The sequence below is a fragment of the Ammospiza caudacuta genome, chromosome 8, assembly GCF_027887145.1.
Source record: "Ammospiza caudacuta isolate bAmmCau1 chromosome 8, bAmmCau1.pri, whole genome shotgun sequence".
NCBI classification, from domain to species: domain Eukaryota; kingdom Metazoa; phylum Chordata; class Aves; order Passeriformes; family Passerellidae; genus Ammospiza; species Ammospiza caudacuta.
Window position 1 is genome coordinate 37,436,944 of NC_080600.1, and position 23,885 is coordinate 37,460,828.

Consider the following 23,885-nt stretch of genomic DNA (forward strand, 5'->3'; position numbering starts at 1 on the left):
AGGCATATTTTGTCTGTCAACATTTGCTGCGCAAGTTTTTCCAGAGAAATATAAGTGAAGGTTGTTCAAGAGATAAAAGGCTGCATTCACAGTTGTTGGGAAGCAAGTAACAAAACATGTGGTGGTGAAATGTGACTTGAAAGTGGTTGCAGAGTTTGTGTCTGGGTATTAGTAAGCAGAGCTTGTTTTGTATCCACATTTGCTAATATTTATCAGTTTATGTCCTAAATGGAAAAGGGACTCAATTGTGCTTTGTTTAAAGCTGGGAAATTCAGATGTGAGGCCAGTTCAAGATAGCACCAAGGGGGATGATGCACTCAGTGAAAATAGCTGGAAGAGCACTGGTGGTACAGCTGTGTGTGCACTGCTCAGTCCCTCTCCATGAAATGCAGAAGAAAATAAATCTTCTCTCTAGAGATCTCTGTTATGGCAGTACAGACTTCCACTGGTACAGTCTCTTGTGCAAAGAAAATTGCTTCATCATGGATTTTCCAAAGAGTATGACTGTATTGGAATTTTAATAAATAACCATTTCCAATTTTTCCTGCTGGAAATGACTGCAGGTTTTCCTCTGCAGGAAAAGGGGTAAATAGATTGCAGGCAAACTAATTCTGAAGCATGAGTGATTTCAGTGCTGTGGATTATTCTAGGATTTATTTTTCTTATGGTTTTTTTTTCTTTTTACTAGGTGCAGAAGAGTCAATATGTTTTGTGATATTTAAAGTTTATATTTGTTGTTTTGTTCTCTGCTGCAGAGATAGCACCATCTTTATGGGGTTGTGATTAAAAGTGCATGTTATGCATCAGTAAAGATTTTATGGCAGATTGGAGCCCTGGACAGCTTCCCAAGATCCCCAGACTCTATTATGTTTTGAGAACTCTGATTATAAGGGCAGAAAATTATCCTGAGCAACAAGCAAGCCATATTCAAACCTGTGGCATATTACCAAGTGCCTGACTGTTCTCTGAGTTTCCCAGAAGCATGAGAGCTTTTCCCCCTTTTTATGTTTGCCATGTTTTTAATTCAAATACCTTCATGCAAAATAACAGCCCTGGTACTTCTGAAAGTGCGTGATCTTGCTTAAAAATCCATCTGAGTGCTGTTTCCTGTCCATGATGTTTGAGGCACTGAATTCCACCAGTTCTAAGTGCTAACTTTAACAAAGGTTTATTTTTCTTTTGAGTGTATACTGCCTTGCCTCTCCTTTGAATGCAGTCTCTCATCCAAAAATATGAAAGGATGGAAAAATGCCCCTTTTCAGACATATTTGAAATGTGCTGTTTGCTATATAAAATTCTAAAAAGTCCTTGGGTCTAAGTGGGTGCCTGGCTGTTGCTGAGGCTTTTTTTTTTGTGAATAAGAGTAATTGTCATTTGAAAGACTAAATGTAATGGCAGAGGGACGTGTGCACTGTGTATGGTTTCTCTGTTCTCCTGCATTATCCACTTGGCTGATTTTCAGGAACAAAAATGCAAAACCTCATAATTGCAATAGAATTTTTTTTAATAACTCTAGTAGAGGTTTAGCATTGCACATATCAAAAATGCCTGGGGTGTTGTCTTTGGATTTAGGAGTTTTTTGTCTTGTTTTGGGTTCTTAAGCTTTTCAAAATGTGATTAATTGTCAGCTTGTGTGCCAGAATTTAACAGGAGGCCTAGAGAGGAGATCCTGCTGTTTATTGCAGCCTTTTTCTATGTGCACTTGTGAGGCTGTGGCACTTTTTAGAGGCAAAAAATTGGAATAGCTTTTATATAGTAGGGATGGATTTCCACCTGAAGCATTGAGTGTTGGAGTCCATCACTGGAAATAAACACCCAGTCTACAAAAAAAACCAATCCAAAACATCAAAACTCCTTACTTCTAATGAGCCTAAATATCTGTGTCTTTATAGGGTGTGGAACAGTGACCAACACTGCTGGAAAAAAGACTAATAGGGGCTAAAAATAATATTAAAAACTATGAATAAATTGCATAGCCTTTGCATACAGTCTTTTTTTTTTTGCCTGGATTGGATTGAAAGCAGTATTGCTGACTTCACTTGCCACATTTAAATATTTTATGATCACTATGTCTGGGTGAATTAAGCAATGCAATTTGTATTCTGATTTGCATAGTGTGACTTGGTAGGCCAGTAATTAGCATGGGTGCATAATACTCAGAGAGTTGGTGTTGGTAATTCCAGTGTAGGAGGTGAACCCAAGAAATTGGCCAAAATTTATTTATGCCATTGAGCAACATCCATTTTTGCTTGCATCTTTGCTAACAAGCATAAATCCAGGGGGTTTTCAAACTGTTGGTATTGTATCTCTGAGATTTGTCAAGCTGAATTTCCTCTGTTTCTTTTATCTCTAATAATGAAATAAAGCTTAGCACACAGACAAAAAAGATCATTACCATTGGACTCAGTCCAGCTGCAGAGTTTTTATTGTCAGAAACAAGACAGAAAATAGCTGCTTACTCCAGTAGGCATATGGAGCAGGATGTAAAATTAATAAAAACTATTTTGGATAATAAAACAAGCAAATGTCTTTCAGTACTAATAAGAAGGAGGTGATCATGTTCCTTATAGCTTCTTTTCTGACAACATTCACTCTAATGTAGCATTAACCAGTATTTTCAAAGGTGCTGAATCTGCTCTGTTTCTTACAGCTCACACTCCAGACAACAGCTTCCTTGGATTTGTGGTAGAGCAGCACCTGAATTCCAGTGACATTAAGCACATTAATGACATCAAAAGGCAGAATCAATCTCTCGTTTATGGCAAAGTAGATAATTTCTGGAAGGTGAGTTTTTTATACTCATATGCTTGAGTAAATTTATGTTGATCAATAAAATAAAGCATAATTTGAAATTTGAAAGTGTCCCATCTGTCTAAACCCATTAAGTTTTTTTTCTGGAAACAAATGTATTTGAATAATTAAATTGAACATTTTGAAGTCTTTCTGTTAGAGAAACTTCTGTCTAGATTGATGTGGATCCTTTGCTCTTTCTGTACACCTTTCTGGTAGAATAAAAAAATATAGTCTTAATGTCACAATAATTTTAGAAAATGCGGAAGGCTGGTAAACATAATGGGAAATTTAAGGTGTGAACTTTCATTAATCATAAGCAAACCTGTCTTTCAATTACTTCTATTCTTATATCTTCAACAAAAAATGTGCTGCATTTTGAGATGGAAAGCCTGTTTTATGAAAGGCTCTAAAATTGTGCAGTCTTATTTTATCTCCCTGTAATTATATCAGAGTTTTGTTTCTTTAGTATTGCCATTATTGTATTTTCTCTCATCTGCAGATGAGAGCAGCAGAATAACAACACCAAGATTTGGTGATGTTTTCACTAAATTAAAGTATATTGTGTTTTTAAGTCATAATGGTATGTTTTTTTCACCCATTATCCTTTTCTGGGGCTCCTTCTTCCAGGCTGACACACCTGGGAGTGTGTCCCATGCAGTTTTCAAAGAGATTACTTACTAGTAACTGGATTTCTTCCAAGTTACCTCCAGCTCTGTGTGCCCAAATACTCTGCATGCCCATATCCTCCATGTGCCTTCCCTCCTGCTAAAAAGACCTTATTTTTAAGCCTCTTGTCAACTGTGAAATGAAATTATCAGTGCCATACATAGGGCCAAACAGTGTGACAGTGGGAGACCACCTGGGTCTCACATTGTCATTCCTTTTCTCTTTATTGGCATGAGAATGTTGAGCTTGCACAGTTTTTCGAACCACAGAACGAACATTTATTCTGATGACTCAGATTATACAGAATAAATTCTCTAAAGATGACAGCTGCAAGTAAATGGTCCATCTGTGAGACAAAACAAAACCAAAACTTTGTAAAAACAGTGGAATGTTTGCAGTGGTAGCAGAACAGGTAGAGCTGAATGCTTCTTGGCTATTGTGCTGAGAAAATATGTAGTAAATACATGAAAATGTTTATTTATTCTGTTTGGATCATGGTATAGAAGGACTTAGTGTGCCCTTGTGTGCAGTCTCTCCTCTCTGCCGAGTGCTGGAGCAGAGCTGGAATCCTTTCTTCAAGTCTTTTCAAGCTTAGGCTCTTGTCCTTTTACATGTGACTCTACTTACACTTTTACTTGTGACTGATCTCATTATCAGTCTCTCAAGAACAGCAGCATACAATAATCATCTAAACCTGACCTGATTTACAGTGCACATCAGCAGGAGGACCTGTTGAATACTAGTTGGATTTAAGGAAGAAAACAGCTCTTTAGTCACCAGGGTGTTTCTCACTGACATATTTATCTCTCTCAGTTTATTCAGTTTGTATGGATTCAGAAATATGTATGGATAGTTTATATGCCCAGAGGGGAGATTTGTGATTAGTCTCAGATTCTGTATGACACACAGGATATTCATGGACTGATTAAGATAAAAACATGGCTTTTTGGGAAAGAATATCCAGTCTTGATTTTTAAATAGCACACAAGGGAAAGGCCACAGTTTCCTCTGGTGAAGTCCTCCAACAATTGCTTTCTCCCTTAAGATTTTGCACTATTTCTGGTACAGATTTCCATATGGTTCCTTCCAGTCTTAGTAGCAGTTATAAACTTCCTCAACTGGCCTGATGATGCTTCTGTTCTTTTGCCCTGCAGGAATATAGGTTGAGGTCAGAGTAACCCACAGACATCTCCTGAAAAGCCTGTATATGCTGAGCCCCTGAGAGCTTTGTGATTCTAATCCTTAAGAGTTTTCACATGTCTGTTTTCTCTGACCCTTCTCAAGATTATTCACATTCCTCTTGCAAAGTGAACATTTGCAAAGGGCACATGGGCCATACCAGCATCAAATCCAAAAGGAAATCCTGTCTCATATTTAGACAGGTCCCCTTTTCACCATTAGGAACTCTCAGCCAAGAGCTTTGTATCACTTTTCAAAGTGCTGCTTTTCAAGTCACTGCTGTATTTTATCAGTATTTCCTATCTTGTTTTTTCCAAGGTGTTTGATTTGGTATCTGGCCATGTTAAAATGTGTACTGGTAACATCGAGCAGATTAAAACTGTAACTTGCACATTGTAACTGCAGTCATGCCCATGTGCACTCATACATAAAGTGCAAATCACTGCAGATAGACTTTGAATCAGTTACAGTGTGGGATTTCTTATCTGGAGTGATAAAATCCAATTCTTGTGATCAAGAGAAAGCCTGAACTGATCTTGTGTCTGTGTAATTTGCTTGTTTCACGTTTCTTTCATTTTCCCTGTTCAGTGCTCTTTTCATCTGCCACCACGGCTTGTATGGAACCAGGCTAATCTATTTATCCTGCTCCTGTGCTTTCTACTCAACATGGCCAATTAATGAGGAGTGTAATCTGCACGGAGTACCTGGGGCACTGCTGGGGCTGATCACTCATTAGAGGAGCACCGTGGGGAGGGGAGAGCGTTCCTGTCCCCAGACTTTGGTGCTTTTGGGGAATAGCAGTGACAAATCAATTGTTTATTCTAAACCAAGCAGGCTGAAGTGGGACTGAAGTGTGCACAGGACCTCTTCTCCCTGGGCCTGCATAAACCACCATGGCTCTACACAGCCACGAATATGGGTTTTTCCTGTGCCTGGGCCCAGTGACATCCACCCCATCCCACAGTGGCCAAGTCTGGGTGCACCTCCTGAGGTCAGGAAGGATGTATGGTGCAGAGGGTGTAAGATAAATCTGCTATATTTCCCTCTATAATAACTAAATATTTCCCTCTTAGTAACTAAATCCATCCTAGGTGGGTTGAGGATAACAAACAGCAGGCCCTAAAGATTTTTTTGCCACATTTCTAAAGGTTATCTTTAGAGGTAAGCTATGAAGGGCAACATTTGCCAAGATTTGGGAAAGTGTTGGGATAATAGGTTTGGGGTTTTGTTTGGAGTTTTTGGCAGTACTAAGGAGTAAAGAGAATTCTATCTATGCCAAAGTGGGGGGAAAAAGGAATTTATAAAATGTGTGTGAAACCCATAATGCTCTCCATTATCAAAATTTACTTTAATTACAGAACGTTTCAATTAAAAGAGAATGTTTTAAGCCTTTCATGTTGCCTTAGCTCTTGTTTCTAAGGCTTTGTTCTTCTTCCTGCAACTTACTGTTATACTCTTCCATTAATTTGACCCTTTATCCTAGAGGAAAGAAAGAGTCAAGATTCATTTTGCAGTATTTGCTATTTCTTCTTTTTTGTGGGTTGCTGTGAGAAAAGTCAGAAGGTTGCATTTACCAGAAAATAGGCATCAATGCATAACATAAGTATATGATGGCTGCTTTAGTATTTTGTCTGTTGGAGCAAATATTGAAAATATTTGTATATTTAGAGGCAAAATAATGTGGGAGTTTCTTACTAATGCTACTTGAAAAGCATTCTCCTTAAATATATACTGCCTGCATAGCAACTTTAGAAGAGCTGCATTGGAAATGGCTACCTTGAGCCTGTTCTCAATGGGAAAGCACATCACTGAGGCTGTTCACACTAATGTTCATTTGTAGCTCCAGGGAACATGTGATTAAATGTAATTTCCCCATCCTATGCCCTCTTGCACGAAGCAGGAGGAAAATCCCTTCCTTCTGGTTGGCTTTTGTACTTCATGTTTAGCATTGTATTTTGAATAAATATTTTATTTCAACTTTTAAACGAAAAGAAAAATAAGTAAAGGGACAGAAATTCCTTCTCACGGACTTTCTTGTGGCCGTTGTGTTTTGTGTTCCCCCAAATGTGCAGCAGCACTGGGGGCTTATCAATTGGTGAAAACTTACCCCAGAGCCTGGCACCAGGAGCACTGTCCTGCCTTATGCCACAAATCTATAAATTGGAATGAGCCAGACACTTCAGCTCAGCAGCATTTCTGAAATTCATCATTTCCTTCTGGAAGCTGGATGGATCAGAAACAAGTCAGTCAAAACAAATGAGTGCAGTAAATAAGCATGCACCTTTAAAGGCTTATTCTTTAATACTTATTATGAAAATTAGAGTTTATTATGAATGAAGAAAAAAACCCTTTTTTTCATGGATATTTACCTGCCAGTGATCAGCTTCTCACTTTGCAGAACTTTTCAGCTGCAAAGTGAATTACTGAGGCCTTACAGTACTGATTAACACAATCACCTACTGTTGTTTGGTTAGCACAAAACCCACACAACCTTTTCTTCCCCTGGTCCTACTTTCTATTTTCATCTGTACCCCTTCACTTTTCTCCTTCAGCACTTACAGTGAACAAGGATGTCTGGTTGGTTCTGGAAATTTCCATTCCAAGGACAGGAAATTACTGCTTAGATGTTGCTGTGCATTGCATGACAATGAAATTGTGAAATCTTGGGAAAACCTCGGTGTTTAAAAAACCCCAAACCTTCATGGATGAAAAAGATGAGGATAGAGAAGTGGATAAGGTTCTTCAAGCTCTGCCAGAAATCCTAAACCTTTACTGAGATGTTTTATTCATTCAGAATTTATATATGTGCTAATGTGTGTTTTATTCAGAGATAAATGGTGCCTAAAAAAGAAGCTACAAATGGACATTCAGGAAGAGCAAGAGCATGGCAGAGTTATATAATACTTCCCTTGCAAATTCTCTCTCTCTCTCTCTCTCTCCAGCTCTGCTAATTCAGTGTATTTCCTGAATCTGTTTCTCTGTTGATAAACTGTCGGTTCACACATTGTTGAGATCTCAGTAAGAGGTGATTTCAGTGTTTGTTTGATCAGGAACCTATACAAACTTTATTTTGCCTCTGCAGCTTTCTCTGTCATGGAGTCCCTCAAACCTCTGACCTGTTGCACGAGAAAGAGTTAACTTAGGCATTTTTCTAAACCTGTCCCCTATGAGCTTTGTTTGGATTTCTTTGTATAGGACATTTTGAATAGTCAGTCACTATCCACATTCTTTATGCCAGCTATAGGTTTGTAAACCTCCCTCATATTCTGACAAGTTGTCTTTTTCAAACTGAAGAATTGTTAAAGAATTTTTTGCAGATTTCTGTGTGTAGCAGTGGAAACTGTCCTGTGTCTTGGATCCTTCTTACCCCTCTCAGAACACTGTCCAGTGAGAGAATGGACCAGAAATGCAATGGTGTGTGAAGAGGGAGAGAGAATAGTTCAATAATATTCTCTTTATTTCTGAATTTCTTTCTAAAAAAGTTCCTATCATTTACTTGGTTGGTGAGTGGACTGACTGGTACTGAACAAAGGACTGATTTTTTCATGGGCTATAAAATGTGTTAGTAAAATGCAAAGTCTTCATTCTTGACACTGTAGCTCAGGGATGTTTTTCCACACTTGAAGTGAGGATTGGTTTTCAACATTTCTGTCACTTCAGTGAAATTACCAAAAGGGTTTTCATTCTGTGAGAAGTCTAAGCAGCAGTAGGGGAACATGTTGGAAAATACTTTCAACTTGAGCACATAATGTATGATCCCCATATTCACAGTTAATGCTTAGTTTTGTACCACACAGTGCTCAGTACAAATGCCAGAGATTAATGTGGCCTTGTGTTAACTCCCTGTGTCTGAGATTAATAAGTCTTGTGCCAGCGAATGCCTCCTTGTTTACTTGTGTTAGTGATTAATATGTACTGCCTGATATCTTAATTTTGAGAACAAGGATTGTGTGTTTGAGAAAAGAAGGATAAGAGAAGTACATTATGACTTGATGACATATTTGAGATATTCTCAAGGAGAAAACATTCATCAAAAGAGCAGAATCATACCCACACAAGTCCATGGCAATAATTAGCACATGTGAATGTATTCAGAAAATGTTATAAATATGCATTAATTTCAGGAATATAACCTGGTCTCTTAAGTTATTGAGCATGCATGCTTTGGGAGAACTCCTCATGCATCCAGTGCTGCAAATAAAGTAGTTTTGGAGACAGTTAAATTTATCAGATGATCTCTTTTCTAGTCTCTCTGTCCCTTTGACTACTGAGGGGGCCTTTTTCAAAAGCTTTAAAACCCCAGGTGTTCAATATTTGTGATGTTTTAATCCAACATTTTGAAGTTAGTTTGAATTTTGTTAGTGTGAATAATTACAGCATACATTTGTCACTTCTCTGTTCTCTTTCACGTGATGGCTGTTCATTCATAAGAGTGATTCCCAATCTCTCCCCAAGAGATTTAATTCCTGTAAGAACTTCAAAAAATTCCTACAAGTTGATTGGCTTCTTTAGAAAATGCTACCAGTTTGGTGAGAGAGGATTTCCTTGGGCAGGAAGAATTGTCATTGTCATTTTGAGGGGTTTGTGTGGTTACATAGATAACTCTATTTAAATTTCAGATTACTTGGTCAGTGTAGAATTCATATTTACTAGTCATGAATCACTGAATCTTCTCCACATCATTTATGAATTTGGGGCAAATCAAGATTTATAAATTTGAAAGTTTCATCTTTGACTGTGAGGAGACTTAATCTACTCTTTGTGATTTACCACTGTAAAACACTGTATGCATTTGAATCTCTTAATATTCCCCAGCCTTTGTGCACTCTTCTAGCTCCCTGGTAGACAGGATTTTCATTATTCAGGCATGTCTTGAGAAGTCTTTGAGAGGGTGACAGTTCCTGAGCAGAGATTATGTTTGTGTCACAATCTTGATTGTCATACATTGCATGTACACTGCATTTTGGCTTACTTTTGACTCGACAGTTCTACAGATAAGCACTCAGATGATGGGACTTCTCTTCAGTATGCATTTAGGATATACACAAAGATGTAGCCCAGTACTTCCTTTTCTGAATTACATTTGTCAAGCTTTATAAAACCATTGCCTTCTGAATTTTTCAATGCAAGGAAGTGAGGCCAGATACATGGGCTGTTTTACATATGTTTTGCAGTCTGAACTTTCAAGCCATAAAGCAGTTCAGGACTCTGAATCAAGCTCTTCTGTAATGCAGTTGGCCTCTAGTGATGCTTAATTTCATTCAGTGCTGAATTTTTGGTGTTCTGTGAGGGCACCCAAATGGTCCAAAATTGCAAAATTCTGTCATTACCTTGGACTGGCAAACTGTTGGGGAAGCAGAGTTGTTAATTACCACCAGGTACTACACTGAGAAAACTAAAAGCAGAGTTTAGTTCTTGATGAACTGTGTTTCCACCACATATTTTTGTAGCTTTTATATTTAAATTATTCACCCACCAAACTTAAAATTTTGCCTCTTCATACTGTGTCTTCTTGTCAACATTGTTCTGGGGAAAGACTTATCAAACAGTTCTCACTTGATTTCTTTGATGAGAAAGACCTTATCAAGATGCTTTTAAAAGTAGGTGGAAATGATTGATGAGCAGTAATAGCAGTTCTGCATTCAGTGATCAACAAAAAGTACTTTTCTGAATGGCATGTTTATTTTAGCTGCTGAAAAATTGTTTCAGAAAAGGTTTGTGTAGCTGTTACTCACTGTTACATTTCCATTTTGATTCTGAGGAGAAATGATTTGCCTTTTTTTAAAATGTGATTATCTTCCATCCTCTAAGTCTGGGTTTGCAGTGTGGACAGCAGGGTGAGCAGCGCAGGCTGACACAAACTGCAGACAATGTCAGGTTGGCATTAGTCCCCAGCTGCTCATGGTCTTGTCTCTTTGAATCCATCATGGAGAAAGCAAAGTTCAAGTGGTTTAAGATAAAAGAATAATTATATCTGCTCCCAAGTGAGCAACTCAGGAAGCAGATAAATAGTTGAAGGAATGTTAGTATTTTGTTTGCAAGTCACATTTCTTGCTTTATTTACATGTAGCTTTTCTATTTATAAATGCTATTTTTGCACTCTCTCATTTTCTAATTCACTCTTTTTAATGTCTATAATTTGATTATGTGTCCTGATCATTTTTCTGAGGTGGCTTCCTAGAATATATACTTTTAAGATCCAAAATAACCTTTGTCTGCAAGGAATGTGGAAATTCAGGACTACTTAATTGCAAGACAAATGTTAGTGAGCTGTAGGTAAAGTATAAGGTGCTAATAGGACTTTTATGGTGCTTTGTAGATGATTATGAAAGCAGTTGGTTTTGACTCAAAGTAAGGAAATAAAACAGTGAGATTTTGGTTGGATAAATTATCCATTTATCTGGATAATAAATGTTTTATTTGTGGTTTTAGATTCTGAATTGGAAAAGAAGTCAGTTATATGCCTAAGTACTATTCCCAGTTAAGGCTGTGCATGGTTAATGTCATTTTACAATAACTAAATATTCTGTAAAAGGTTTGTAAAATTGTCATTGCACTCTTGAAAAGAAGTGCAATTTTAGGTAATCTTGTTTTTGTTCTTTCTAGCTGCTTTTTGCTCAGTTTTGGGGGGTTTTTTTGAGTTAGAGTGATTTGTGTCACCAGGGTTTGTGTCATGAGCCAGTAGAATCTGAGGCAAGTGCCTTGGTGTTGCTACAGGTGGGTCATGTCAGTAGCACCTGCTGCTTCCTTGCCTTCTCTTCCATTCAGAGCCCTGAACACTCCAAAGTTCTGGATGCATTAAATTCCAGGCAGGCAGGATTAAGGTATCCTCTGGAAACAAGACCAGGCCACTCCTTTTATATTTCTCACGCTCATTCCCAAAGAAAAAGTTCTAAATGGATTTTCTCTTGACGAAGTGTACGAGTTCCTCACAGTTTCTAATTGTGGCATTTTAGCAATTATGTCAGGAATATCTCTTACAGAGTAATTCAAATTTGAAGTAGAAAATAGAACAAGCTTTTAGGTTTTTTGAGTAATTTGTGTTAATTAATAAAAAGAGCAGCCACATTGAAGAAGAAAGCATCTTTGTCTTTATCTGTTGGCTGGTTTATGTGACACTTAGCCCAGGACAGTGTCTGGCAGAGCTGCCAAAGGGGCACTCAGGGGTGGCTCAGCCCGTCCTGCCCAGCATGAGCAGGGTGAAAGCAGAAACCATTGTTACACACAATAAACACGCTCTGCAGCCATGAATTCAGCAAGGAAGCTGGAAGAAGCAGCACTCACCCACCTGGGTGTGACACCTGCTCCTCCAGGGCTGGAAAAGACAGGATTTTCACCAGGCTACTTGTCCTTTGAGTGAACTTCAGTAAAATTGTTGGCCAGCTTTCACACAGGGCTGTGCAGGAACCGTGCACAGAATTTACATGACAAAAATAGTGAGTGAAAGTAGAATTGGTGAAAACTCACTTTGCTGCCAAGAAGTAGAGCAACTTGTTGCCTGATTTTAGAGCTATTACTAAGCCTATGTGCAAATATTGAGGGAAAGCCTTCTGATCTGTGTTGCAGACTGCATGTAAATACAGTCTTCAGCTAATTGCCTTGGGATGCCAGTAGTCTTTAAAACTTAAAAAACATATGGCATTGAAAATTAAAGTAATTCTTGTGTGCAAACTAGGATGGTGTACTATTTTTTCTTAATTTTTTTTTAAATGCAACATTAAAGCCGTTGCTCTTCTCTGGGTCTTTTCCAAAATGCCTTTAAAGCTTCAGGTAGGCAGAACATTTGTAGGTCTCTCATGGAACTCAGATGCTGGGTATTTAGATAAAGGGGTGTGTTCAGTATTCAGCTGGCAAAACTGCATCTTACTAAGGTGACATTCAGCCTTTTCTTCACAAAGAAGAAAATAACTTGCATCTCTGACCAAAACAGTGAAAATTTGATATTTCAAAATGGGTTTTTTACTATTTTTAGGCCAAGTATTTTTTCAGCATGCTGAGATTGCAGCTGTCTGGTGGCATCCTGGTTTTTATCCAATTACAAATTAAGAGTGCCTTGATGTTAATTTTTTATACCTTGACTGTGAGTGAAAATGCTGCAGTTTTCTTCCAGTTTAGTAGAGAAACTAATAATGTAGCGAAAGATCAAACATAGAAATCAAATAGGAATGAGTGAACTTCTTTCCCTGGCTTTTGTGGTACAGGAGATAAAAAACCAGCTCTGATTAAATATTGCTGCTTCAAATTCGTAACAACTGAAAATATTTTTTCCTTGCCATTACAGGATAAGAAGGCTTACCTGGATGTCATCCACACCTATATGGAGGTCCATGGAACTGTTCATGGCACAAGCACCATGTACATTCCAGGCTATGTAAAGAACCACGGAATACTCAGCGGCAGGGATTTGCAGTTTCTGCTGAGGGAAACCAAAGTAAGTTTGTCAAGCAAAAAAGTGGTGGCAAAAATATCTCCAAGCAGAGGGTGTCTGAAGTGCATGCATTTCACCTCCTATGAATAAGCTCCTAGTTTAAAAGCACTGGAAAAAAATTATCATGTGTAAAGGAGCTTAAGTTGTGTTCTGTGTGCCAAGAATACATTTTTCATCATGTCTCTGTTTGGTGGATTGACAGCTCATATTAGAAAATTGGGATGACAAGCTACAGTCCCATTTAACAACCACCTTGAGAACCAGGGATAAATGCATTTTTCATTTTCTCGAATGTGATATTCAGCTCAAGGAGATTATCAGCTGAGACTGTGCTGCGTTTGCCATGCCTGAGGTCAAGGTTGGGTAACGCCCAAAAGCTGCACAGCCTGCTGTGCCCTGCCAGTGACTCCAACCCAGAGTGACCCTGCTCTCCCAGGGAGAAAAGCAGAGCTGCAGCCCTTCATTTGCCATTCACGTCCTTCCTCTGCCTCAGCTGGGCACAGAGAGGGAGCACAGGAGCGTGGCTTCTTGTGATCTGCTTTGCCTGCGCCTCCAGAGCCACGGGAACTCAAGATGAGGGACGGGATATACATAGAAATAAATTTTGTCCCCACAGTTTTGTCAGGATTCTCTGCCCTTCCCATACTCTTTGTGGCACCTTGCAGCATTCAAACACTTCAGTAGATTACATTTAAACAGAATGTTTAAGTTCGTGAAAGAAGGGGTTTGTGTGTTTAGAATTAGCAAAATCTGCAGAAGTGCGCCGCTGTTGATATTTTCTTGCGGTGCACTTCCACAGAAAAATCTCTTTAAATAAAAACAAAAGGAAAAGCAAGCACCTCTTAGGCTTCCCACACAACTGCAGAGATCTCCTTTTTGGAGTACTTGGGAAAATGATGGTAATTTGACATCTCTGTGTGACAGCTGTTGGTAAATTATAAGTTTTTAAGTGCAAGCACTGTGTGTATGTCCTTGATGCCTGCAGATACACATAATATTAATATTAAAAAGTCAACATTTGCTTTCGTCACAGATAATCTGAGATTACACAGCTTTTGCCTGTGTGGAGTATGAAATCCCTGTGTTAATCATAATGTGGGAAGAATATTGACCTTGTAATAACCCCCAAGCATGAGCAGTGACTACCTCCTAAAAAAACATGTGTTCTATTCACTGAAATAGTAAAATAAGCAAATGGGCTTCCTGTAGAATTACTGAAGTCCCTATACAAGTGCCTGTTCATAATAATAGTTATGTTTAACCAAGCCTTTCTCTAATTTTTTATCATCCATCTTGCATGTATCACATTAAAAAGCTTGCTTTTCAGTATTAACTAGATATCTAGTTGTTATTGTTTATATTTGCTGTGCTCTAAGATGCAGTGTAAAGACATATTTAATTTAGGACAAATTCAAGCTGATACCTATGTGTTGCACAGTTTAGTTGTATGGATTTTGTGACACAGGAGGGAGCAGACTACTTCCACTCACATTTTGAGCAGTAATTGCAGCATCAGATAGAAGAGACTGTGTTGGGATTATGAAGTACTCCTGAGATAGTAAGTTGCTTATTTTTCACCAAAAGTATCTGGTGAAAAGCATGGATCTGTGCTGTACTGTTGTCAGAGTCCTAGAGCATTTTTGATTTTAATGATTTTTATTCTGTTGTTGTGCATTGGTTATGGTTGGTTTTTTTCCTTCATAACATTGGGGAAAATAATTTTGAGAATTTGCTGCATTTCTTAGTAGATGGCACCTAGCAAATCATTGATATGTTTCAGAACCCTGTATCAGGAAGTCAGGGTTTTAAAAATTACATTTGCAAGCAGTATTTTTATATGGCTCTTCTGAACTTTTGTTAACAGGTTTGCAAATGACAAAAGCTGTTTTCTTTTTAAGGAAATTATTTCTTTAGGATACAGCCAGCCTAACAAAACTTTGCCCTGATGATAAGCTGTTAATAGTCCATCTGCTGCTCCTAATACATAAGTATTGTCATGGAAATGAGAATGCAATGTATTTCTAATTTTGCAACGAAATGAAATTAAATATGGCTTATTGCATCATGCATTTTGCTTATTACTCCTGTCTAATACAGTTTCAATGTATCTAATTGAACAGAAAAAGTAAAAGAGCAGCATGCTGGGATTGAAAGTGGAAACTGAGATCTCCCATCTCATTTTTGGACATTTCAGTTGGAGGAGGATTGGGGTGGGTGGGTTTTTGTTTTGTTTTGTTTTTTTGCTGGCTGATGCATTGTATCTCATAGGTACACTGGCTGTTCTGCCTCAGCATATGGTTACCTGTCAGTGTTGATCAACAGACACACTTGCTCCAAGTGCTGTTGCTGCCTGCATATTCACATTTCCAGATTTTGATCCCTTTAAGAGGCAACACTTGAGCACAGCTTAGTACAAAACACTGCTCACCTGTCACCAGTGGCCATCTGCTGCCTATGTGGGTCAGTTGTGTTTATATCAGCTGGATCATGGGTTGCATTGCTAAAATAAGTGCAGGTTTCTCACAAAAATCAAGGTGACTTGAACAGGAGCTTTGTGCCTGCAGGAGCCCCATGTGTGTGTGCACATGCATGCAGGGATGTTCAAGGACACTTTTTAATCATAATCACTTTATTCACTAAAGTCAGAGTCCTGTAATGAATTAAGTTGTGGGGTTTTGTCACAGACTGTGCCTGTGCTGCAGGTGTGTGAATAATCAGGGCCATAACTTCAGGGTGGGAACATCTGTGGGTGCAATGCTCATCTGGAGCATCATGGGGAGACAGCAACCTTTGTCCTTAAGCTTTCAGAAACCTTCAGATGTGTTGAGACCATGGACAAGAATTGTCTGTTTTGGTTGTGATTTCAGCACTGTGTTAGCAGGTTTTTGTTAGGTCAGCTGACAAATGTTCTGGCTTTCAGAAAGGGAGAGCTAAATAATAATTTAACAAATCACATGGTTCAGCCTAGTCAGAAGTGTCAGCTTATGGTGCAATGCTTCACTTTGTCCTTAGACAGCAAAACACCAGTAGGTGAGGGCTCAGTCCTGTGATTCTTAATCAGAGCTTTGCATTCCCAAAGTGTCTCTGGTCCCTGCAGTAGCTGGCAGGACAGAGTTCTTCCGCGCAGTGTGCAGCTGCCATTTCCTTCTGTGTGCGCTGTAAAGCAGCACATCTCAGAGGGAGGGAGCTCTGCAGGCAGGAGGGGCTGCTCGAGATTCACCATGGCTGCTTCAGCTGTGTGGAGCATGACAAAAAGGAGCCATGTCTGCAGTTCCTAATGAGGAGATGTGGAGCCATTCATCGCGGTGGAGGAGAATGGGGTAGGCGAGCTGGCAGCCTTCCTGCCAACTCCAGGGCTGCCTGCCAAGTGGGCAGCTGGAGCACTTGGACCAGGCTCCCTTGGAGGAACCAGTGTTGAATTCTTGAGAAGTATTTCTCCTTTTGAGAAAGTTTCAGATGCAACTTTTTCCTTCGAGTCACTGTGAATTTTTCAGAGAGTTCAAATTCTTTTACTAAGTGGATTTTACCATTTCTGTATGATTAATAAAAGCAGGAACAACACCCTTACAGACACAGGCAAACAAACTTTGTTTTCATATTGCCTTTTGTGAAGGAATATATATTTAAACCTCATAAAATCAGCTGAAAAGATGTTTACCTAGTGATTTTATTCTCAAGTTGTTTGAATCACAAAAGGATTGACTTTTGCAGAAAGTATTTTGTACTGATGAGAAGAATAATTATATAACAAGATAGTTAACCTTTGCTATACTCCTCTTTCTCGAGTTTAGAAGACAATATATAAGTTGAATAAGGAGGCATATTAAAGTGGTGATAAACCTACCAACCTGACAGAATAAATTGAATAAAGTGCAGTAATGCTAGAAAAGGGAGAGGAGAAGATAAACACTCCTCTGCATGAAACTAGAGCATTTGCTCTCTGGAATATGAAATTTTTTCTTAACTGTTCAGCTAGTCATAATTACAGTCAGGGAAGTAAAGCATTCAATCCTTATTTTATACTTTTGGCTATAATTTAGGAAGATTGTTTACTTACTTATGTTAATATAGTAGTCTGATGTGGTGCTGTAAACTCCACAAAAAAAAAACCCAAAAAAAAGATACTGCTTTTCATGAGAGGGGTTGTGAGTCACTTTTTGTGTCAGAGATGTCTCCACTTAACTACTGCACTGTGAGAGGACCCCTTACATTACAGCAAGAAGAGTGGTTGGTGTGATGCTGGGTGGCCAGCTCAAAAGTCTGACATTCCAAACCAGAGGTTCAGTTTATTACCAAGGTGGAGAAGGTTCCTGAGGAGCCTTTGTTATGGAAACCAAACTATTAAGGGTTTCAACTTTACTCAAGTTGAGCCAGTGATGTTGCAGACACAAATCCCCTTCTTTGCTCTGTGCAGACCTACAGGCACAGACACACTGGGGCAGCAGACCTTGCTAAAAAGGAATAGGTTAAAATAAGAAAACAACCCCACATTGCTGTTTCCATGATCATTCTATTTCTGTTTTTCTTGGCAGTTATCTCTTTTAGATAGACTTTTACAGTGCAGCTTCCTTCTGGCAATCACCATGTTCTGTGGGGTGTCAGTGTGCAGAGCCAGCTGTGCCATGTGCCCACTTAGAGTTGTCTAAAAAAAATAATGGCTTTTGCTTTCAGAAACATTGCAAAGGTGAGAAAAATGCTCAAAAACAGATTATGACTTTTTTCCAAGCACTAATCAACCAGTAAAGCGTAAAGCAATCTCCTCTGCATAGCAGCTCTGCTGCAGCTCACAGAGTGAGATCTGGACTAATATTTTTTAGCCAGGTGTTCCCACTGTGGTGTTACCAACACAGTCACATTTGGAGTTTTGCAATGTGGATCTTCAGCCCAAGGGTGCAGGTGCCCTCCCATGGTGGGCTGGGTTACCAGACCTGCATCTGATGAGAAATTACCCTGAGAGCCATATCAGCACCTGCAGTGTTGGAGGCAACAGTGAACATCACAAATTAGGGCAAGCACAGCCTGGTGTAAATCTTCACTCTGTGGGACAGAGCCTTGTCTTCCCCACAGCCTCAAATCTATTGAGGATGATGTTTGCTTCACTGGTACCTGAAAATGGGTGACTGTTATGTCTACTTTTTTCTTTTTTTCATTTCTTTCTCAGTTGGTGACTTGCAGTATTTGCTGCATACTCTTAGGAAGTACCTTGACAGATTGTTTTATCCTTTCTGGAAATAGCAAACTGCATGTAATTGAAAGGATTAGCAAATGAGAGCATTGTGAGTTACAGAAAAGGCCTGTGTTCTCTAATACTTGCTCTTTTAATCATAATAAATGTGAGGCATGTAAGATATTTCTGTTTTGCTCTTTATACCAGACAAAAATACTGACTCCCTAACCAAGGAAAGTTAATCATAGAGAGACTCACAGAATGGTTTGAGCTGAAATGGACCTTGAAGATCATCTAGTTCCACCCCCTGCCATGGGCAAGGACACTTTATAAGGGACAACTTTTTGGAGAAGGGTCTGGACTGAGTTTGGGAATTTCAGCTGGTTTGATGATGGTGTGCTGGAGGGTGATAGAAGGGCTGAAAGAAGGATTTGAGGGGCTGCAGGCAGCTGTGAGGCAGGCTGCAGGCTCAGGCCACCAGGCAGCACACACACACACACACACACACACCTTTTTCTATGGATCAGACACGTCCTTCTTTCTTCCTTCCTTCAAAGGAACAGGGCTGCTTAGAGGTGAGGCTGGAAAATGGATGGGAAACAGGTGGTAAGCTATTTATTATAGATTAAGTGATGGCAGTGCTCTCAGTGCTGTCAAAACACAAACCCATGTTTCTTTTCCCATGCAGCTTCCTCCCAAATAAATGGACCAGTCAGACACAGAACTCAGCAGTGCACAGCAGCAGTTTATTAAAAAAGTGCAAAACTAAGCAAACAACCCAGCATTCCCTACATAGCAGACAAACACAGGATCATAGGAGAAATTAATACTTCAGATAGGTTTAATTGCTGGTTCTCAGCTGGTTTTCTGCCTGAACTAAGGAGTAGCTTAAATAAATAATATTTTATGTGCAGACTGCATTAAATGGTTTCATGTCCTTAATTCATTGTTTTCAGCAGATTACCTTTTTGTAAATTCCTTCTTTTGAGATTATATGTAGTATGCATTTCTCTGACTGAAAAGTGGTATATTTTATGCCATATATGAAACCAGAATTTACATAATTTGTCTTTAGTAGAAATAGCTTCTGGATCTTTTTATTATCAGCCACTAGATAGTTTCTCTAAGATTTAAATCAGTGAGAGAGTTGAGAAACTTTTTGCCACTTCTTTAACCTGAATATTGAGAACTGAAATTAGAATATTCAGCTCCATGCAGTGCAAATTGCATGTCCCCAGCTATGCTGAGAAGTGTTAACTTGCTTTTCTAAAATGAGGCAGCTCTGAATTTATGCTGTTGTTGCCATGGGTTGGGGAGGATTGATGCTGCAATGGCTCTGCACGACAGGGCTGACTACAGCTCTATGCATCAGTGTTAGCATCAGCTCCTGGGAAGAGCCTGCAGCTGTGAATGTTCTGGGATTCATTTCTGTGTTGCACAAGATTTAATGCAGAATAGTGTGCCTTGACCTCCTTGAATATGTGTCCTGATTGCATGACTCTCACAGTTATGAAGGTTGTGCTTTATTTTCCTGATAAAAGCAGTAGATCTATATAGATATACATATACATATACATATTGTTATGCAGCAGTACTGAGAAATTGCTGTTCCAACTCAGAGCTTGTAGTTCTCCCATTATACACAAACATTCAAATGAAGAATCCTATACACAAACATTCAGGTGAAGAATCCTATATTTAATTCCGGAGGTTTCATTATGCTTGGGCAGGAAAAAGGGTCAAGATTTTTTTAGACTACTCAGAAAAAAAAATTATTATATTTTCACTGGAGCAGAGCAGTGCCTTTTCTGGAGCACCTGGAATCTCAGCTGGTGCAGGAAAAGCTTTGGGATGGATTTTTGCTCTGGTTTCCCTTGGAGCCATTGAACCCTCTGAAGGTTGAGCCCTCTGAAGCCCCTGCAGGCTCTCGCTGCCTCGGTGCAGTGTCGTGAGCTGCTGTTTGCTGCCACCTACCGTTTTAATTAGGGGCCTTAATTAGTGTACCAGGAGCGTGTTGTGGTGGCAAAGCCAGAGGCTTGGCTGGTTTGGGAATCAGGAAAACACTGGTGCAGCTGTTCCTGGAGATTGCTGCTTCGGAGCCTGTGCCTGTAGGAAAGCCCCAGCAGCTCCACTTCCACACCAAGCAAACCACCAATTTTTCCCCCCACCCCAAAAAAGCCCTAAAAGGGTCTGTTGTTTTCTCAGCTCCATGAAAAACCACCTCAGCTCATTACAGGTGATGATTGTCAAATGTGTTTTGCAGGACATTCCAGTACTGCTTGGGCGAGCTGCTGAATTTCTCCCATTTTCTTCTTAGCATTGCATTTTCTTCAGGCTGGTACCTTTAGAATGTGGTTTTGTTTGTTTTTAGCTAGCTCTTAGCTTTTTAGGGAATAACAAAAATTAAAATATCTCTTGTTTTGTATTTTTCAGCTGTTTGTTGGTCTTGGATTTCCATATGAAGGGCCTGCTCCCTTGGAGGCTATTGCCAATGGATGTGCTTTCCTAAATTTAAGATTTAACCCACCAAAAAGTAGCAAAAACACTGATTTTTTCAAAGGCAAACCTACACTCCGAGAGGTAAGCTCTATCAATATTGATAATTTTTTTTTTATTGAAAATTCTTGTGGGTTTCCTTTTAATAACAGAATGTAAGAGAAACTGCATTAATGTTCAAGGTTTATTGCCAGAGGTGTTCAATTGCATTTTTCTTTAGTCATTGGTGGGAGTATCAGTCCTTACTTTTGTAGGACAATTAAAATGGTGTTGTTAGCACACTTCAGTCTTTACCTCTAGGTCTGCTTTAGGTACATTCTCCCACTTCTTATTGAGACATGATAAACTGAAGTTTCTCTTGGAAACCTGATGTTCTGCCCAGGAACAGATCGTGTTATTTTGACATCATTTGAAAGTGTTTTTATTTTGTTGATGAAACAGACATTGCAGTGTACTGTGCAGGAAGTAAATAGGTGTTTAAGCAAATTATGAAAAGGGCATTTGTGGGTGGTTATGTGTGTTTTGGGATTTTATTTTTTTTCTTCAGAAAAGACCTGTTCAGGCACTGTTGAGTTAAGGTATTAATGATCACCCACTGTGGTTGTGGATAAATGCTGAAGACTTTTGCAGAACTGACTCTTGAAGAAAACAGGAAAACCAAACTCCAAGCTTTTAAAACAGTCAGTGTGTTTAGGCTCTAGTGAGAGAAGACTGAAGCTAAGTAAACTAACCCCTCATCCTGGCACTGACTTTGGAACATTATTTGTTTATTCAGTGTAGGTAGAATTGAGCCTATACTTGTAAACATTTAATAGTCACAGAGCCATTTCTGACATCAGCACTCACATCTGTGGCCATGCCTTGCTCATAGGTGTATGTACATATATTCTTTATGTATTTACATCATGGGAAAGCTGTCAGGTAACATGCAGATGATTTAGGTTATGCTTGGACCATATAAATTGTGTCCTGAGCAGCACTAGCTGGTTGATAACCAGAGGACAGTTTTCCATTTTTAATCAGGAACTTTAAAAAAAATTCTTTATAAGTTTATGATCCACAACTGTAATTGCCTTTCTTGTTATACACTGAATTCATGTCCTGTACAAGCTGAAGCTTGCCCCTTCTCTGTCTGTGTTGCTAACAAAGGAGACAGCAATAAGGGAATAAAAACCTCTTTAAACTTTCTCCTTGACACCTTTCATGACTTTTCTTCTGTGAATCCCTCAGTTTTTGTGTCATTTCCAGTGTGCCCAAAGACCATAACTGGTCAGGCTCAGGTAAATAATCTGAACCCATCTAAGTGCTTTGTGGGAATTTCAGGGCTTGGAATGCCATGATAAATCCTGATGGCATGTGTCAGCAGTAACAGAAATGCTGTGTGCCTGACTTGTACAGAAAAATAATCCTTATTGACTGCTCAAGTTCTAAGTACATCATATATATCCATACATTGCTGCCCTCACATGCCCTGCTGACCTGTCCTGAGAGTAACATTTTCTCTGACTGGTCTTCACAGCTGCATTTAGACTCCATTGCCAGTAATCCAGGTGCTGGTTCTTTGGGATTAAAAAACCCTTAAATGCTTCTCTCCATTCTTAAAGTGCTAAAGAAGAACAAAAGGAGCTTGTGTTCTGTGACATGATTATCCATACAAGAATTTGAGATGAAGTCTCCCTTTCTGGTTTTGTAAAGTAACCTTTGCAAGTTGCTGTTCTCCACAAGTAAAATGCAATGGCTACTTTTAATAAGTTTTTTAATAATGAATGCAACAGTTTCTGGCAGATCAGAAGAAAAGATCAAGTACAGTGTATCTCCTAGTGCAGGAGAAGGTTCTTCCCCACAGACACTGCTTCCTGCAATGTCTTTGTATCCTAACTACAGCATAGATTGGCAGCTGTATAAACACTGCTTATAAACAACCTATCCTGTGGGGGTTTTTGGTATTTATTGAAAACTGCAGGTTTTTTCTGAGGCTGCTGTGAACCACTTCTCTCTTCTGTAGCTTTTGCTCCCTTTTGTGTGTTCATGTGCATGTTCTCACTCCTGGGTGACCAGTCACAAAAATTACTTATTGAGCTGTCCTGTTAATTCTGAAAGAAACTCTGATATAGCATTTCTTAGTTACCCTCTTGGGCATTCATTGATATTGTTTTCTGACCAAGTGGTGAGTCAAATATTGGTTATCACTCTTGGTGAGGTCACCTTACTCTTCTCTCAATCATGAGAGTCAGCATTCATCCCTGGTTTTTAAAATTATTCTTTCTTCACTGTTGCTCTCAGAACTGTGGAAGTGTTTGCCATTTGAAGGATGCAGGGTGAGGATGACATCTCTGTCAGCCAGCCATGCAGGTCTAAGCAGGACTTGTGGCAGTGAGAGGTTGTGAAGCAGGAGGGTGGCACTATGGGGAAGCAGGGTCGTGCTTTAATTTCAGTAAACATCAAGTCTTCTGTGGTGTGGGTCTTTGTGAGGATTGAAGCCACAAATCAGAGGTGCACATATCTGACTTGTGATCTGTGTTATCTGATTTTCAGTTTTCCAACTAAATTCACACTCTAAATTTAAAGAGAAAATCTGAAAAGTAACTCGGAAGGAATGATGCTGACTGTTGTGTCCTAACTGATTAACCCAAGTCTAATTAAGAGAGTGAGAGGCAAGGATATCTTTACACATTAATTCTTTCCATTTTCTTCTTTCAGTTGACCTCTCAGCATCCCTATGCTGAAGTTTACATTGGGAAGCCCCATGTGTGGACTGTGGACATCAATGATCTTTCTGAGGTTGAGAAGGCCGTGAAATCAATTTTGAATCAAAAGGTGAGAAATGTGTCTTCAATTTGCTGTCAGCACTTGAGTGTGGAGTGTGTACTGCACATACAGTGCTTCCTAATGTTAGTCTAGTGAGTGCTGCATTTTGGTAGGATATTGAAGAAAAAATCATTATTCCATATCTATGGTATTGAAATTCTCATGTTTTAGTACTGGATATGTCTGGTTCTTGAAAAAAATGAGTGGGTGAATTTGTATAGAAATGAGAATTTCACATGTGAATTATACAGCAATCTGTGTTTTCTGTGCATTCAGTGAGGGAGTTTCATTGTTGATTCTTGGAGCATTGCAGGCTCTGCCCTGAGTCTGTAGCCCTGAGATTGCCAC

At 39.2% G+C, this 23,885-nt stretch overlaps 1 protein-coding gene across 1 annotated transcript in view; it reads left to right on the top strand.

Moving 5' to 3' along the window:
* MGAT5 (alpha-1,6-mannosylglycoprotein 6-beta-N-acetylglucosaminyltransferase) overlaps positions 1–23,885 on the top strand; it is a 111,957-nt gene that overhangs the window by 76,688 nt on the left and 11,384 nt on the right. The window contains exons 12-15 of the mRNA XM_058810010.1: positions 2,651–2,784; positions 12,920–13,069; positions 20,667–20,813; positions 23,430–23,546. Coding sequence (XP_058665993.1) covers positions 2,651–2,784; positions 12,920–13,069; positions 20,667–20,813; positions 23,430–23,546 — 548 coding nt within the window. The remainder of the gene's footprint in view (positions 1–2,650; positions 2,785–12,919; positions 13,070–20,666; positions 20,814–23,429; positions 23,547–23,885) is intronic.